The following is a 19,225-nucleotide window of genomic DNA, read 5'->3' as shown; positions in this document are numbered from 1 at the left end:
GCCTCTGCCAGAGAACATATAATTTCCTTGGATTCACTGGCGACAGGCTGCACTAGGCGTCAGAGATCCCCCCACCCTGCTCCCCCCAACACCAACCAAGCTTTGATTTCCTCTCTGTTAAACTGTTGTATGACTTCAACTCCCAGTGTCCTGATGTTCCCAATTCTACCCTGCCCTCTCCACTCCCACCCAGCCCCCAGAGCCCCTTGCCAGTCCTCCAGGCAAGGACCTTCTTGAAGAGAAACCTCCAACAAAGTGCCACTGACCACCTGATGAACGCCGACATCATCTTCCATCACCCTTGTTGAAGACCTCCCTTCCTGCCTCTCTAGCCATGTTCTATAAGGACGTCTTCCTTCATCACTCTTGGGCGCCTTGTGCCCCCCTTGCTTCCTGGTGCTGTGTGCTAGCTTTGTTCCTGCAGTGCACTCTCCCCTCTCTTGCACGCAGTTCCAGCTCTTAGAACCCTGAAAGTCACAACCAAACCCAGACACCGCACACACCCCCTTTTCAACACGGGGTTCACTACAGAGACAGACGGATGAAAAGGGAGAGGAAGATCCTAGCCTTGCCCCCTTTCCCACTTCCCCCTTTCCAGTCCTGCCCTGGCCCTAGATCTGCCCCCACCACTCTGGCTGGGGTGGATTGTGCTAACTTCAGCAGTGTGTGCAAGGGGATTTCAGGAGGGAGAAGAGCTTTGCTGAGCAAGGAGAAAAAGCGTTTGGTGTGTTTGATTTGGTTTGCTGTTTGCCCTCAGGAAATCTGAGCTGGGTTCCTGAACATACCACATAATGTGTCATCGAGACAACAGATGGAATTCTCAAGCTCAGCCGACTGGGAAATTGGAAGCCAGAGAGGGCAGGGAGTGTCTGATTCCGCTGGGCAGCTGGGCCGGCAGGGGATGCCGTTTGGGCTGCGATAGTTGCCGCGGCACCCCAGGTGTGATGCGCGGGTGCCTCCAACTTCCCTTCCAGCCCAAATGTCCTCTGGCTCTTTGGTTTATGAGCTCAGACCTGCTCAGGGATGTCCCACCAAGCAGACTAAACACAGGCTTAGTAGCTGGCATGTTGGGGACACCCAAAAATGAGAATAAAAATAATTTTTGAAGCAATATGATATTTCTAAATAACCATCAAAGCAGTCATCATGGGCTAAGCCAGAGAATTATTGGCTTTCCTTGTACTTATTTTCCGGTTTGGAATTGGTTTTATTTTGAGTTACAAGTTGGGCAGGGTGTAGGCACCATACTCCCTTCAGGGCTTCTTGCCTCCAGAGTTCTAATCTGCCTGCTATCCTGCCTTCAGAACACACGTGCCTGGGGTTCCTGAAACCCACAGCTGCCACCTACCTGGCACCAGTTTGGTGAGTTTCTCTACCTAAGAGTGCCAAGCCCACATACCTAGTCTTACTTCCTCTCTTATCCAAGTTCTCAATGACCCAGGCAACAGAGGCCTTCGCAGCAATGCTTCCCAGCCCTTTTTCACATCACAGCACAAACAGGAACAGCTCAGGGGCCCTGACTGTCCCTCTCCCAGGCCCTGCTCTGCCCACACCCTGCCTTCCTGCCCCAGGCTGGGGGTCCCTCAGTGGTTCACCTGGAATCCACACTCCGCCATCCACCACCGACAACCGGCCCAGTAAGAGTAAGCAAGGCCCCCCTTAACAGCTGCTATTCTGTAGTTGCCAGGGACCCCTCTTACAATACTTTATCCAGACCTGCCTTGCAAAAATATTCACAATCTTCAAGTCCTGCTACCAAAATTTACCTGTTTCCTCTTCCACTTTTGGGGGTTAGCTCCCAAATTAATGCCTGCCTTTCAGGCATCAACTTAGGAGATAACCCAACACATTAAATAATAACATATGTAACCATTAGCACATAAACATAACCTAGTAACCAGAGCCAAAAGAAACAGGTATCAAATGGGGAGGTATTTTTAAGCAAACAGGTCCTTTGGCATCACTTCAAATCACATTAGACAGTGTTTCATTTCATGCACAGGTGACTTTGTGCTCAGGATACAAGTGAGTGGGAAGAGATAAAGTTTCAAGACGCCCCCAGCCACCACTTCCTGGCTGAGTAAGGGAGACCTGTGAGCATCCCTGGATCTGTTTCTCCATCTGCAAAGTGAGGATATTGATCTCTACCCCAGGCTGTCTTCCAGAGTGATGGTGAAGACCACATGGTGTAGTGATGAAAGTACATGGTGTTATCACAAAGTACCTCTTACATAGGAAGGACCATATCGCTTACTGTTTCCAAACCGGGACAGTTTTGAGAGTGAAAGAAGGAGCTATTCATAATTATGCCAGGACAGCAGGAGTGAAACAGGATGGACCCAGACAAGCTACCTAACTTATAAATACAAGGGATGCTTGAAAAGGCAGCATGGACTATAATAAAGAATGGGGACTGGGACTCAGGAAACCCAGATTTGAGTCCTGGCTTCAACATTTACTCGCTGACCCTCTCTGGGCTTCAGTGTTAAGGTACAATGGGGTCAACCCCTGCCCCATCAGACCTATAAAACTGTTGTGTAGATGAAATGAGACCATGCCCGTGGAAGGACCAAAGCCTGAAAACTCCATGCACATGTGAGGTGCAGGTGGCACACTTTCTGTGGTCAGGGTCCCCTGGAGGCTGGGGCTGTACCTCAGGGTGGGTGTAGGCTGCTGCTGCGTCCCTCTGCAGCGCAGCGCGGATGTCTGGCATGCTGTCGAGGACATTATCCGAGCAGTTCTCTTTGCTTTGTTTGTTCATCTCTGTTCGAATTTCTTCCATGTCCTCTTTGATTAGCTCATTTTCCTTGGTGAGGTTTTTAGAAACTTCCTGAGAAGAGAGAAAATTTTAAAAAGAGGATTTTTTGAAAGTGCTTGAAAGACAAGCAGGAGGGAGCTGGCAACCATGTTCTGCTCAGAACACAGAGACGCTACAGACTGAGAAATCAGCTGGAAGCAATTGGGGACCTAGAGTGTGTCCAGCCCTGTGCTGAGGACTGGTGCTCGGTCCCAGGCAGCATTTCCAGGGCAGCTTGGCTCTGGAATGTCCACTGCTGGAAATACTTCCCAAGACCACCACAGCTTTCCTAATAATAACACTGCCATGTCCCCAGGATACTGGAACACCTGCTATTTTTCCATCCTTTGTACACAGTATGCCCTTATCCAGTGATGAGTAACACTACAAAAAAAATTCCACTTGCTTGCACCCTTACACATGTGAACCAGTGGCTCAATTAATGAAAGAAGGATTTCCTAAGCAATTTTAAAAGAGGTGGCCAAAGAAATCTACGTAATCTGCTTTTCTAATGAGCACAAACTATTCCCCAGCACTTCTTTTACTCTTTTCTTATGTAAGTTGAAATATAGTTGATTTATAATATTGTGTTAGTTTTGGGTGTACAGCATAGTGATTCAGTTATATATATATATATATTTTTCAGATTATTTCCCTAGGTTATTACAAGATACTGAATATCGTTCCTTGTGCTATACAGTAAATCCCTGTTGCTTATCTACTTTATGTATAGAAGTTTGTTTCTGTTAATCCAACTCCTAATTTATACTCCCCCTTTCCCCTTGGGTAACTGTAAGTTTATTTTCTATGTCTGTGAGTTGGTTTCTGTTTTGTATATAGATTCCTTTGTATTATTTTTTAGATTCCACATATAAGTGATTTCATGTAATAATTGTCTTTCTCTGTCTGACTTATGCCATTTAGTATAATATTCTCTAGATTCATTCAAGTTGCTGTAAATGGCAATGTTTCATTCTTTTTTATGGCTTACCAGCTTTTAAAATCATCATTTACATAGGAAGTTGATAGACTGGCTTTAAACTTTCCTATCCACCCACAAAAAGTTTCCCTAAATGACCCCTACTTGGCGAATTAGCCATATTCCAGATGTAGTTCATACTGAGAAGAACCAAAGCTTCACTTCAGTCAACCAACACCGGTGAGTACCTCCTGTGTCTAGGGTACAGTGTGGCAGCCAGAAAGCCTCTAATTCCCCTGGGGTCCTTGTCCTGGGATGGGGCGGGGGTGGTATGAGGACAACTGTAATAAGGGACAGAGGGTCCTCACTGCAGGAGGAAGATGACCAACCATGTCAGCTTCTGTAAGTAACAAATGTGGGTTCAAAGGAGGGAGGGAGTGGGCAATAGGCACCAGGGACAGAGAAGTGAAGCTGAATGGGATTTGAATCATGGACAGCTGTCAGCAGACTCAGAGGTCTCCTTTCTCCTCTAAGTTATTTTTAGAGACATTTACTGCACCGAGATCTAACATTCTCCAGCTTTGGCCCCCATTCTAAGGTTTCCATGAGCATCTGAATTTTTAAATGTGATGTTCTCCTTTGGGCCTTGTTTATGAGGGTGATAGAGGAAGCAACCATGTCAAAACAGAGGATGAATTTGCTTTCCATCTTTCTTTGACAGCCAGACACGGTAAGTGCAAAAGCTCAGACGGTGCCCAGGCACAGTCTGCAGCCTGGTAAGCTGCTGCTAATGTCCTAGAGGGAAGCCACGGTGGCTCAGATCTAGGGAGTGCATAAGGCAGATGGTGACACCCAGACACTGTGGCTCCAGTGGGTCTACATGGGCTGCCCAGAGGAGCCCACGAGGTGCTTGTTAAAACTAACCAGGCTGCAGACCACTGGTCATGCCACTCTTATGGCATTTCAGAGCACGCCAGTTTTGAGCACTGGAAAGGCTCAAAGTGTTCTGTGGGGCTTAGGCCAAGCCAGCCTCTCTAGATTGCACAGAATTAACTGTGACAGCTAAAGCCCATGGGACAGAGGTCTTCCTGGGTGTGCGGTCATTGCTGATAAGTGTACAGGGTCAGTCAAGGGCAGTGGTTTAGATCGTGGATTCTGAAGGAAGTGGTCTGGTTCACATCGAAATGCTGCTATTGCTAGATTTGTGATCTTAGGCAAATTACTTAAACTCCCTGTGCATCAGTGTGCCCATGTGTGAAATGGGGAGAACACTAGCACTTTCCCTCTGGGTTGTTACGAGGATTAAATGAGTTAATATGTGTGGAAGTGCATGGGACATACTAAGTAGTTGTAATTTTTCCTAGAATGTCATAGCTGGAGTGGACCCCAGAACTCAAGCCTAACCCTTCATTTCATAAATGAGGAGACTGATGCCCAAGGTAAGGATGTGATCTACCCCAGATCATTTTAAAAAGTGGCAGAACTGAATCCAGTGCCCAGCTTCCTGACTCTTGCTTTTCAGTTCACTTGCTGGATCACTAAGAACACTGGGAGACATTAACAGACGATTGGCTTAAGAAGATATGGTGTATACATACAATGGAATATTACTCAGCCACAAAAAAGAATGAAATATTGCCATTTGCAGCAACATGGATGAACTTAGAGAATATTACACGTAGTAAAGTAAGTCAGACAGAAAACAATACTATAAGCTATCACTTCTATGTGGAATCTAAAACGTAATACAAATGAATCTATATACAAAACAGAAACCGACTCACAGACATAGAAAACAAATTTAAGGTTACCCAAAGCAGAGGGAGGGAGGGGCAAATTAGGAGTATGGGATTAACAGATACAAACTATATGTATAAAATAACATAAGCAACAAGGAATATAAAGCACAGGGAATTATATTCAATATCTTGTAATAACCTATAATGGAATATAATCAGAAAAAAATTATTGAATCACTATGCTGTACACCTGAAACTAACACAATATTGTAAATCAACTATACTTCTATTTAAAAAAGAAGAAAAAAAAGAACACCAGGAGAGGTTCCTGGCACTCAGCTAGCTCTCAAGCAGCACTGAGCACATCACAGATGCCAATGAATACATCAGTTTGGTCTCAGGATATACAATAGGATATGCATATACAGAGAAATATAGAAGTGTTGGACTCCCATAAATCCTTGCTGCTCAAAACGGCCGTCAGCATAGGCATCACTTGGGAGCTTGTTAGAAATGCAGAAGCTCGGGCCTCCCCCAGACCTGCTGAATCAGAAGCTGCATTTTATCAAGATCCCCCAGGCAATGTGCATACACATGAAAGTTTGAGAAGCACTGTCTTAAATGTTGGAAGCTTAAGGTATAGCTGTTAGCAAGGGGGCCCAAATGTGTGAGAGAGGCTGTTTTACAGGAACCAGGTTCTTTCTGGGGCCTTAGTGGGATTCAAGCATGTCTGTACATCCATGAGCACCTGCTCAGAGCAGAGCCTGTGCATCGTCCCCTGTAGCTCCCACGTCCTGGGACTTATAGTGAAGCCCCAGCGGGTTCAGGGGCTCGATGTGTTACTGCCTCATGGGTTCGGCTCTGGGCTCTGAGGGTAAACCAGACCTGCAAGGATCCTACTCCAATGAAGACCACCCTCACTGAGGGGAAGTAAGCAATAAACAAGAAATAAACAAGAAAGCATCATCTAGTGAAACCTGCTGTGTAGAAAGCAAGTCAGGGTGATACAACAGATGCAGGTTCTGACTCATTAGCAAGGTCGATAACATGTCTGTAAGGTGGGGATTGAGGTATGTCCACATCTACTGTCCAGCTGTGGCCCTAGGACCCCATTTTGGGTGGACCCAATGGCTTGGCCTAAGTAGCCTTTTACTAAAACAAGATCCCACCCAATTCCTTGACACCTTGGAAGAGTCAGCATTGGCCCTGGCACTCACTATGAGGCGAAAGGGCAATGCCACAGATTTGGCCCCTGTCCCCTAGATCTTGGGTTTTCTAGGCCCCTGGAAGGCCCCCCTTTCATTGATTTATAAATGTCCAATACTCTTTCTAGTTTTAGTGAGGAGTCATTATTCTGGGTTTCCACAGAGGAGGATTTGAGGCAGACCTGGCCCTGAGAACTCAGAGGAGCAATATTCTTTATTCCCCTCAAGGGAACAGCAAAGCCCACCAGCCTCCTGAATAAACACCAGGCTGGCGGTGGCATCACCCCATCGGCCTGCCAGGCCAAGCCAGCTGGTATCCCCCAGGGTGGCAGGAGCAGCAGCCCCTCCCTGGCCACCCTTCCCACTCAGCCACCTCCACCCCAGGGGTGCTGGCCTTGCAGGGCTCCCCACTCTTCCCTGGGGCTCTGCCTTCTTCATACCAAGGGACTTTTGTGGGGGTACATCTCAGGAGGCACTGGGGATGCCACCCACACAGGATACTGTTGATCCTGCCTTGGCTGAAGAGTGAACCCCATGACCTCATGCCTCTGGCTCTTCCCCTCTGAGACAGTTGCAACCATGACATTTATGGTGTGTGCAACTTGGCTTGTGCGCAGAACTGGCAAGGGGGTGGAGGAGGCAGGAAGGATGCCTATCTAGCAGGGGTGAGCACGCCACGTGGGCCCTGCCAAGGATGCTGATGCTGTGAGGAGGGAAAGGAGGAGGGAAGAAGAGCAGGTAGATAGAGGGCTGGCACAGAAAGCAGAACACAGCCAGACATGGCAGTTAAAGATCTGGGAATTGTGCGTGGGTCCTTGGGTTAGGCAGAGCCAGGGAACTGAGAGGGATTCACAGAACAAGTGCCAGGGGCTGGAGACATGCAGTTGGGCATTGGAGGGTGCCTGCTGAGAGCAAGCCTGCGTTGCCAGATGGGGACGGGTGTCCTGTGCTGACCACAGCCAGATGCACAGATGCCCAAGGGGAGGAAGAATGCAAACTAGGCAGGTCCCCGGCAAAGGGGAACTGGATGTAGGTGGAGTTGAGGGTAAAGCTGGCAGTCAGCAATGGGTAGCACTGTTGGTCAGAGTACAGCTGTTAACGAGTTGTGGAGGGCCAGCACAACCAGGTCTGCAGACTGGTGCCATCGGCATGGGCTGTTCCATGGGTACACACTGTGTCCTGACCTTGCCCAGCTGTTGGACAAGTGTGTGCGTGCCTGGGTGAAACCATGGAGCAGCTTAAGCCAAAAGGGCGGACCTGAGGGAAAGATGACCAGCCTGCAAAGCTCTTATAAGCTTGTTGTGGTCTTGTTTTCCAGACCAGAAACAGGTGTAGGGGTGCGGTGGGGAAGGTGCTGGCTCTGCAGATCAGGTATGAAACCCACACCACAGTCACCGTCTGGTTTTATGGAACCACATAAGGCAAGTGACGGGACCTCTCCAGGCCCCAGATGGAGGAGGAAGGAATGGCGATACCTCCCTCACCAGGCTTGGTATGGAAAATGAAAGAAGGGCTGCATGTGGCACGGTGCCAGGCACAAAACAGGGCTTGACACATAACCAAAGCTGGAGTGGGACAGACCCTTGGGATCTCAGTAGCAAATACACAGGTGGAAAGGGGAGGGGAGCTCAGGTTTGGCGTGGCTGGGACAGGGAGGAAGGTGAGGACCCAAGGCTGGTGTGTTGTAGAGAGACACACCAGACACCTTTAGGAGGGGACTAAGCAAGACCACAGCTGGGCCAAAGTGTAGCCCCATGTCATGCAGCAGGGGTGTGCCCCCGCATCCAAGAGGCCACCAGACCCCTAGCAGTAGATGGCTGGATGTGCACAGGGCACAGATGCAGATGGCAAGCCTGAGGGCAGAGGGAGCAGGGTTCCCTGTGGAAGGGAAGTGAGATAGCGTGAGGGTAACTGGACCTGGTAGGGAGGGCTTGGAGTCCTCATCCGCTCACCCTGTCCCTCCCCTCTCGGATCCCTCCAGGACAAGACGAGGACCAGGTGGCCTGGGACAGCCACCCCAGCTGACAGCTGTCTCCAGCCCCTGGTAAGAGAGCTGGAGGGGGAGAGCAGCTAGAAACAGCTGGTACTCCAGCTGTCGGGACAGGCAGGACGCAGTACAATCCCTCTGACCACAGCTGATGGCAGGAGGGTGGCCAGCTGATGTGTTCAATTACTCCCCCAGCTGAACAGCTGTGAGCCTCTAGTCCACATCCCATGCTCGGCTAAAGCCTGGCAAACAAAGATGACTTCGACCCAGGTTGTCCTCAAGAAGTCCAGAGCCTGGAAGACTGTCGAACAAGTAAAGGGCAAGAAGTCCCAGGCCTCTGATGAAAAACCCCTTAAATACAGCCATACACTCCCTCACACCCTACAAGCTATTCCTACGCCAGCAGGTGGAGGGCCGACACTCACACCATAGATCCCTTTAGCCATGAAGAACACCTTTCATGCCACAGTGACAATTTAGATTTGAAGTATATCTAACCCCAGGAGAGGTAATATATTGACCTGAACCCATATTAAGACGTAAATTAAATTCAGTAACATTAGAGCTGACATGCATCTTAGAGATATTATCTCCAGCCCTTTCTCTTTTCACACTGTGGTCAGACTGGCTGAATGACACTCCTCTCTGGGGATGCACCTGAGTAAGGAGAAGAGTGAAATGACTTACAGCAAACCCTTCTGTGAAGGCAGATTTGATCGAGAGAGAGAGTGAGCACTTGGGGTGTCTCCATGAGAGAGGAGGACGGGCAGAAGGGAGAAGCTTGGAAAGAGACAGCTCCCCTGACTCGTGGCCAGGACCTGCACAGACAAAACTTACATTTTCCTAGTAGCTGGTAAAAAAGATATATCCCCCAGAGTCAGGAAGGATTCTTTGATCTTGCCTTCCAGACCCGAAACACAAAGTCACCAAATCCTTAGGTCTAGGGGAGGAGACCTCAACAATGCCTGTGCCAGCACTTTCTGGGGAGAGGGCCAGTTCTGGGTCTGGTAAATCCATTGTAGACTAAATCGCACATGGACACAGCATCAGGAGAAAAGGCTTCAGGTGACACGCAAGGTTCCACAGTGCCCATCTGTACTCATGGATGGGGTCTGCAAACTCCAACAGGTAGGTGTGAGAGAAAAAGAGTCACACAGCCTGAAGGGGCAGGGCTTGGGCAACAGAAACCACACTTTGGGAAACTTGCAGGCATGTATCTATTTAAAGAGCCTGGGATATGCACCCACACATATACAAAGGCACTTGTGTACACGGTCATATCCAAGTACTTATAAGCATTGACAGGTGTCCTGCAGCTGAGGGGGTGGGGCGTTTCTTCACAAAGATTTGAAATTTTTATGGGCATGATTTAATTCAGCTAAAGCCTTGATGCTAGAAGCAATTATTTTAATGATCTGTCCCTCTATTTGCCTTTTTCTTTACTTTGATAATAAATCTGCTCCTGGAAGCAGTATGTGGTATTAGGGTTGTACCTCCTGCCTCTTGTCTTGCTGCTTCAGAATCCGTTTTTAGGCTGGGGCTGCCTACGAGTCTTTGTGTCTCTGGGTGTAATCAGAGCTCACAGAAAAGTCTTCTGAGCTCAATCTGTGCTGCTGCCAGGCCTACATGCAATGAATAGGGTCTGTCTTTGCCTTTGAAGCTACAGCTTTTCCTTCTAGACTTGCAATTCCTGTCTCCTCTGGCACCTATATTCTGTGCCCACGCCCCCCAGCTCCAGCACACACCCATACTTCCTGCATCCCCTCCCCTTCCAAGTCATTGTCAGGAGAGTGTCAGTCTGGACCTACCACACTGAAGGTTCTTGGGCCACTGACCACCTGGGATGTTACTTCTACTTGGCCCAGTTCTGGAGGAATGCCCATGGGGTTTCAGGCCTCCAACAGATGAATAGGAAAGATGTTTGGGGGAGGTTACATTTTTGGTACACAGTTAAATGGCCCTACTAAGATATACGCTCCAAACTGATAAAAATTAAAAAGTCTGACAAGACCAAGTTTTGTTAAGAACGTGTGTGGAGCTTTCACACCCTGTTGGAGGCAATGTAAACCTGTACCACCACTTGGGAAAACAGTTGGGCGATGCAGTCATTCCTTGGTATCTGCAGGGGATTGGTTCCAGGACTCCCCATAGATACCAAAAGCCATGCGTGCTCAAGTCCCTTATATAAAACGGTGTAATATTTTGCATCTAACCTACGGACATCCTCCCAGGTACTTTACATCATCTCTAGATTATTTATAATACCTAATACAATGTAAATGTTATGTAAATAGTTGCCAGCATGTGGCAAATTCAAGTTTTGCTTTTTGGAAGTTTCTGGAATTTGGGGGGGAATATTTTTGATCCACAGTTGGTTGAATCCAGAGATGATGTGAAACATAGCTATGGAAGGCCAACAGTATCCCCTAAAGTTGACAATCAGCATAGCTAATGGCCCAGTATTTCCGTTCCTACTTATACATCATAGAGAAATGCATGCATGTATGGGATGTGAATATAGAGGGGTGCTCCTGGGGCTACTGTGAATTCCAAAACTAAAAACAACCCCCATATCCATCATCAGTAGAACAGATCAATAAATTGTGGTCTATTCACACACTAGAATACTTACAGCAATAAAAATGAATGAACTACAAGCCACAAAAAGTACATAGGTGAGTATTAAAAACAAAGCTGAGTGAAAGAAATCCAACATACACACACACACACACACACACACACACACACGCACACACAAACACATACAATTCTGTAGAATTCTATATATTTAAAGTTCCAAACAGACAAAACAATTGTATTTAGGGATGCATCCTTAAGTGATAAAACTGTAAAGAAAAGTAAGGAAGATAACATAAAAGTCAGGAGAGAGGTTCCTTTCAGGGAGGCGGGGTGAGTGAGGGAGGGCATGCGGGGGGCTTCTGGGGTAGAGCATTGCTCTGTTTCTTGAACTGGGTGGTGGTTGCAAGGGTATTTGTTTTATAATAATTTGCTAAGCTGTACATTCATTGTTTATGCACTTTTCTGTGCATGTGTTATTTTCACGATTTAAAAGCCCAGCAGAAATCACTCCACCAAGCAGAGTTCCCAGAGCGGATTTCACCAAGAGGCGAGGTTCTCAACAGTTCAGATTCCATTTCTCTCTCCTTCCTTCCTCTTTCATCTGCAAATGGAGTTTCCATTCTTCCATCCTCCTACAGACCCGAGGTGGATGTACACACATGTGTGTGCCCACTTCTTCTGCCAAGAACTGATCTTACTCTGGGCAAAATGCCCCTCCAATCTGACCCCTTTTGTCTGGTCTGACCTCCAAAGAACTCTCCTTGGGATTCAAGAATATCCAAAGACCAGGAGCAGAGTTTCACTTCCATTCCTCCTGCAGAGCCATGATGGAAAAGGAGTGTTTTTTCCATTTACCCAACATTCTGCCTTTTCAATGCCTGCAAACTGCAGACAGAGTCAGCCAGCAAGAGCCAGGAGATGACTGGCTGGACCTGAAGCCAAGAGACATTGCTCTACTCTGTGGGCCCAGAGCCCAGAGCCATCTGTGTCTACTGTCCACCACAGCGCCCTGTCATCTTGGGCTGCCTGTTTGGGGAATCTCTCACTGGATGGGACCTTCCCTAACTCAACTTTAATCCTGTTTAACAGGATTTATAGGATATAGCCATGGTTCTGCCTAGAAACTCCTTTGGAAGAGCTATTGCTTTAAATTCTAGTTAGGAAAAACTGATGCTCCTAGGGCAGCCAACAATGATTTGAAGAAACTTCTGAGCTTGATTAGAAAGAGCTCTGGACCAAGGACCAGAAGGCCTGAGCTCCAGCCTACACTTCCTGAGCACTGTGATTGTAGGAAAGCCATCTCATTTCCTAAGGTCTCACATCCTGTCCAGTTCACAGGACCAAATGAGCTAAATGTATATGGGATGCTTTAAAACCATAAATGCTATACAAATATAATGGATGATGATGATGCTTGTAAAGCTCCAGTTTTTGCAACTAAACATTCCACAGTTCTGAAAAAGAAATAACTCTCATCAATGTAACTAAGATTAATTTTGGCAAAAACCCAGTGATTGTGCGACTGCACAGAAGATACATCCTGCAGGGATAGTGGCATTGCACCAAATTCACCCACTCTTCTAGCCTTTGTTAGCAGGGAGGGCTCTGCTGCTAGACAAGGCTGGAAAGAGGTCATAGCCCTTGAACAGAGCTCAGCCCACTGGCCTTCTCAGAGGCTGAGCACCCGACCTTGGCCTCATGGACACTGTGTTCTACCTCCAGAACTATCTTTCCCAGGCTGTGTTCTCCAGACAGAATGAAAAACGTGTGGCTGCCAAGGTCAGGTAAAAGCAGAAGAGGTGGCTGTTACCCCTGTTCCTATAGAAAAGCAATCTTTGTTTTTAAAGGGGTATTGCACATTTTGATGGTTCTAGGGGCCAAAGGAAAAACAGGCACTAATTTCCAAGTTCCCATTGGATCCTGGTTTAATTCCTTTTGAACCTGTTTGAAAGCATCAGCAAGTGCTTTTAAATAGGAGAAAGAATCCCAAGTCTGTGTGAAGTCCACTGGTAGTCGGATGGTGTTGACCATTCCTCATTCCATCATTCCAGCTGGCAATGTTGGGGAAGAAGAGATTCAAGATGCCAAGTGACCTGATTCTCTTACAGAGCCCTTCCAAGAAGAGCGGGCTGAAACGAGTGGGCTGACATAGTCCTGTTGGGCACCATGACCTACAAATCTTGGGCTCAAGTGTCCCAACCCTGCTCATTAGACCTTGTAATGGAAGTGACTGGTTCTGCCAACCCTCCCAGAGCAAATGGAAAACACTTCATCACAGCACTGGGGGAGCTAAGGCTAAGGGTCAGGGAGAAAGAGCTGATGTTCACTTTCTACGAACATTTTGAGGATTGTAAGGAGTGTACTGAATTCAACATTTGAAACCACATAGTTTCATCATCCTTGCCCCAGTTCTCTCTGTGAAGCAACAGAAGGAAATTTGCCTCCACTCACTCCTTGGTCATAACCTGAGTGCTTTGTTTTATGCCACCGTTTCAAAGTATTTACAAAATGATTAGCTCAACTTTTATGCCCTCAGCAATCATACAAAGTAGATAGGGAACCTTTCCCACTTCACGGCGGCAGAGGGTGAGGATGGCTGCCCAGTTAGTGGCAAACAAAGAGTAATTCACTCTGTCCTGATTCCTAGTCCAATGAGTGCTCTTTCTGCCACACTAAAGATCCTTACCTTTTTCACAACCTGCATCTATTAATCACCCATCAGGGAGTCTCAGCTCCTCCAGTAGAGACCCCCCAAAGCCCACTTTTTCATGAGGAATATTGCTATGTTTACAGTCATCCCTTAATTAAATTTGCCACTTATATTAACATGCTGAAAATTAAATATATTTCTACTTCAAGTAGGGGTTCTTTCAGTCACAGTTTCAAGTATCTGTTCAAGAACTGGATGCCAGTCGATGAAACATACCCATCAGCTTCTTACCAGTAAGGCTGAATGATGATCATTCCTTTTCTGGTGACTAAATGATTTCTTATCTCTATGTTAAAGCATTACAGCAGCAAAACAATGTCAACATTATCGTCGTCTATGACGACTTCTGTCTCCCACCATCACATCACACACCAGCTGAAATCATAGCTCTGGCTGTGCATCTCTCTGGAACCCAATCATACAAATGTGGTGTCTCTGTCTACGAAAATTACATTACCAGTCTATTCTTCCTGGGGGTGATCAGCCTGAATGTCTTCCAATAAGGAATATTATTTAATAGTAACCATTTTTACGTCTTCTTTCTCTAAAATGGATTTGAGATGGATTACCACACACACACACACAGGCATGCACTAGAAAAGTTAAAAAAAAAAAGTTAGCAACCATATACCCAGAAGGGAGATAACTCCACCTTAAAACCAGAAGTAAGATGCTACTTGTACTTTTACACTTCATTTAGCTCTGAGTTCCCTGGGAGTCAAGGGAAAAATAGGTATACACTGGTTTTGTGGTTCTTATTAATGAAAAAAGAAGGCATTTACATTTATGTTTCAGCATTTCACCTTGTCACCCACAATTTGGCATGATTTCGGATGAGAGTTTCATCTATATATTTTTCTTTCCAACGTATGGAATGAATTAAGTCTAGTCAGAGTACATGCATTCTGAAAAAAGAGTATGGGAAGTTTGATACACTTTGGGGCCTCATCAAGAGAAAGATATGGAAACCCAGAATCTTCCTTACCTTCTCCAGTTTATCCACTCGCCCCACCAGTTTGGTGGTAACCGAATGCAGCTTCAGGAGATCCAGACCATAGAAAGCGCCTTCCAGCATATCTATGATGGTGGAGAGCTATGAAACAAGGGCAGGTGTTAGTCCACGGCTGGGGCTGACTGGCCAGGGGCAGATGTTTCCTCTGAGATCTCCACGTTGGAGGGAAGCCACTGAGCCAGGAATTGAGAGGCGGCTCTCAGAAACTGGCACTTGTGTGGGTGGCACACAGGCAGACACAACGGTGTAGATGTATTCTGCCTACTGGGTCACTTGGGTAAGAAAATAGGAGAATCCAACAAGACCAGGCCAGCTGAGGTCTGGACACCTTCACTGAATGGTTTACACTTCTTTTATTAAGTCTATCAGTTGCGTGCACGTCTGTGTTTCCTACTAGACTGGGAGCTCCTTGAAAATGGTGCCGTGTCATCTTCGTCTCTGCTTCCCCATGATACCTAGTACACTACCTAGCCTGAAACGAGAGACCTATAAGCACTCAACAGAGGGGCTTACAAACATCAACACCTTGAGGATATGCTTCTGAAACACTCAGCTTCATTGTCCGGTGAAGTCCCTGGAAGACACCAACAAGCTTTTCCTTAGCTCTAAAAGCAAAAGTGCCTCTGGGGTAAAAGAAACCCAGGGGCCCATCTTTGAGGTGGCAAGATGTCATAGGGTGCCCAGCCCTCTTAGTTTTTTCAACACTGTCCTTCCTGCCAGTACAGAGCCACTGGGAGGGAAGTGGCTGAGACGCTGCTGATATCCAGGGCGTGCAGAGTGCAGGCAAAAGGGGCAGGTGAGACACGCTTAAACGGAGCCTCCCTGCCAAGGACTGTCCCCGGAAGAGTTTGCTGGAAACACTTGTGCAATCTTTGTTCCCCAATCTTGCTATTAGATGAAGAATTCCGTGTATGAAATGCTCATGTTTAGAAAATCGCCTTCCTCCCCACCAGAGGAAGATGGCTGAATCCTGGGCAACAGCCATGGAAGGGTCGCTGATTAGGATGTACTGGGATGATTTTCTGATTCCTAACATTCTGCCTACTGTTGTTTCCAATCCCCCAAGAGTCCAATCGTAAAACTGGGTGACTGTGCCTCTCTGGTTCAGAAAGTAGTTTCACAGCATAGCTGCAGCTCTGACTGATGTGGCTGAATCCTGGGACACTCATTTTACTGGTAAACCCTACTCTACTTAAAGGGATATCAGTGATGACCAGTTACTAAGTGTGTACCTCTGCCGGCACAGCAGTAGCACTTTACATGGTCACTCACTATGGAACTGGTGTCTACTGAGCCCCAACCATGTGTCAGGCATTGTGCCAAGTACTCAATAGTTGTCATCTCATCAATTCTCAAAACAACCCCACGAGGTCGATGTTAGTCTTCCCACATTTTATTCAAGGAGACTGAGGTCAGACCAGTTGAATAACTTGAGTAGGATCATGCAGCAAGTAGTAGCAGAGCAACGCTTTGAACCCGAGTCTGCGTGACTTCAAACCAAGCTCATCCCAAGACCCCACGCTGCAGTTGAAGAGGGGAGGGCACGGATCAGATAGGGCAGGTAGGGCCTGAGCTGCCACACCCTGTGGACCAGGATCACAGGATCACAACTTGATGACTAAACCTAGAGCAGGCCCCAGAACTCCCCTTCCTGGGTCACTGAGCCCTTGTACTGAGGCCTGGAAGGCTTATTGCTTTCTGTGTGTCTCTTGCCACTGCGGAGTGCCTGCTGGGCTGACAGTAAATCGTGGCAGTAATTCTCCTGGAGAAGAACACGGAGTTCTTTTGGCCGACTGGGCCTGACAGCTGCTCCCAGCCCTGCCTCCCTGGCTTTACAAGAGAGGCGGGCACACTTTGCTCCAGGCATCTCCCTTAGACACCAGAGTTGCAAATTACCAGTTTGTCAGGTCACCAGCTTTGGGTCCACATGCAACACTCTCAGACCCAGGGCCTGACCTCCTGTAAACGTTACCACAGATCCCACTTATTCAAAGGCCTATGATCCCCAGCAATGGCCTTGCCAGACTCACGCATCCCTAAGGCACCCTCTCACGCAGGCATCGTCGCACACCAGGTCCTACCTTCAAGTCCCGACTGTCTGCCTCCCGAAGCTTCTGGAGCCTGAAGTCTCCCTCGCAGGGATTGAGGGCTGATGGCGGTGCAACACAGGCACACTTGCAGGAGGAGCCTGAGGTGATGGTTTCCACGGTGTAGAAGTCTTCCTTCCTGGAGGTCCCCTCATTGACCCTCTGGCAGGCATCTCGACCCAGGGGGCGCACTACACACTTGCACTGACAGTCCGAGCCCTCAGACACAGCCTTGACCTTGTCATAGTCTCCCAGCAACTAGACAAGGAGAGAGAGAACAGGTTGGAGGTGTGCAAACACGCATCAGTCAGGTTCCCTGCACTTTGTCAGATGTCCTGCAAAGCCAGCGACCTCAGACAACTCTGATGTGGAGTGAAAAGGTCACTGCAACACAATTTGCTGACTGTAACATTTCCTGGAAGGCACTCAGAGTTCAGCTCTCTTCATTTATCTTGGAAAGCTATGCATTTCTCAAGGGGACCTAGCCTTTCATCATTTAAAGGAAAAAAAAATGAGCCCCTTCATTCTTCCAATAGTCCCTGCCTTAGCTAAAATCCAGATTTAGATTTTAAATGGAAGGGAGAAGGGATTGATGGAGGGATTGGAAAATTGACATTCCAATTTCAAGACTACTGGCTTCTGTCCTCCTTTACAATTTTTCACCATTTATTGAGTGCCACCTTGGGACTGAGCTAGGTGCTGTGAGAGGTAAAGCAATGGGCCATCAGAGAGCCTGCTCTCAAGGGCTTACAGGGCAGGACATATATAAAGAGCAGTCACAAAAAGTAGGGAGTGATAAGTGCCCCTGAAATGGGAGTGCAGTGGGATCTCAAACAGAGGGCCACAGAGAGCAACTCTAGCTGGGCACCAGGGAAGACTTCTCGGAGGACGTGGAATCTGATCTGGTCTCAAAGGATAGGTTAGATTTGGAGAAAGGGAAGTGGGAGGAGAGAGACAGATCCAGAAGTCAATAAGGTTTTCTAGGCCTAAGGGTTCATTTGGCTCCTAGAATAGCTTCTGCCCTCAAGCCCCAGGCCAAAGCCGGGAAAGCAAACTGGCAGCACTTGCTGCTTCTACAGTGTAAGCATTTCCTTCTGAGCGTGCGTCGTGCCAGCCTCCCCAGGCAGGAAAACACGCAATAGCAAGCTTTCTGGAACCACCATCCTAGGCACTTGCTGGGGAAAAGGCTCCTCCCCAGCTCCTCTCCAAGTGACCCTGCATCCCCAAAGCCAGGACTCCCTTTGTGGACGCAGAGGAGGGTTCCCTTCCTTTGACTAATGACTCTGGCAGGCAGGCTCTGAGCTTATTGGAGTGGATATGTTCCTGGGATGCTGTCAGGGGGGAAGAAGGCTTGTAATGTTTTTCTTGCAAAGCCTGGATTTCTTCTAATACTAATATTTGTTTTAGGACTGTTGTTAAACACAGAATGGATCAGTGGAAGAAGGAGGTGTAGTTCAGGGTGACTTAAGTGGCCGGTCTTTATGGGCTGACAGTAAATTGTAGCTGTCTGCTCCCTGAAACTCTGCCTAGATTCCTACATAACCCTGCTCTGAGACCCTGGGTGGATTCCTTCCCTTCAATAGGCTTAGGTTTCAGGAAAAGCTTTTGTTGATGGTCCTCCAGAGCCCCAGTGTGAAAAATTTTTATCTTTTTGATTTGGGGGTCAGTGTGAGGTTATGGGTGGGTATAGGACAAGTATTTGCATAATTATTATAGGAAGGGTAAGGAGACTAGTGTTTGATTAATGCCAAAGTGGAGCTGATTATTCTTTCTACATGAGGGGGACAATGACCCCAGTCTAGGGGCTTAGAGGAAGTGCAGGCAGCACCACAGGTATCCTTTCTCAGCCATCCCTCATCCTCAGGATTATGGTGACACCCACCACACAATCCTCATGCCGGCTCTGGAAAGCTTGGAATAAACACCCTAGAGAGAACTATCTTTTACAGTCATGAGATCTGGGCTAAAGACTGTCAGAAGACCTGTCTCTGCCCATCTCTAGGGTTCTTGACTGTTCCAAGTCTTATGGTCCTTACCTGTAGAATGGGAATAAGGGGGTGTGAGGATTGAGTTCGATAAAATAAGTGAAAGTACTTTGTAAAAGAATATGTTACAGATCCTGTCCTTATCAGCTGTCATTTCTCCCAATCCCCACCTGCCAGACCTGAGTGGATTTGCATTTCCATTCT

At 47.4% G+C, this 19,225-nt stretch overlaps 1 protein-coding gene across 1 annotated transcript in view; it reads right to left on the bottom strand.

Moving 5' to 3' along the window:
- OLFML2B (olfactomedin like 2B) overlaps positions 1-19,225 on the bottom strand; it is a 36,447-nt gene that overhangs the window by 16,050 nt on the left and 1,172 nt on the right. The window contains 3 exon segments of the mRNA XM_014555053.2: positions 2,654-2,830; positions 14,923-15,030; positions 17,031-17,294. Coding sequence (XP_014410539.1) covers positions 2,654-2,830; positions 14,923-15,030; positions 17,031-17,294 — 549 coding nt within the window.

The sequence above is a fragment of the Camelus ferus genome, chromosome 21 (genome assembly GCF_009834535.1).
Source record: "Camelus ferus isolate YT-003-E chromosome 21, BCGSAC_Cfer_1.0, whole genome shotgun sequence".
NCBI classification, from domain to species: Eukaryota; Metazoa; Chordata; class Mammalia; order Artiodactyla; family Camelidae; genus Camelus; species Camelus ferus.
The sequence above is the reverse complement of the archived record's forward strand: the minus strand, read 5'-3'. Positions and strand labels throughout refer to the sequence as shown.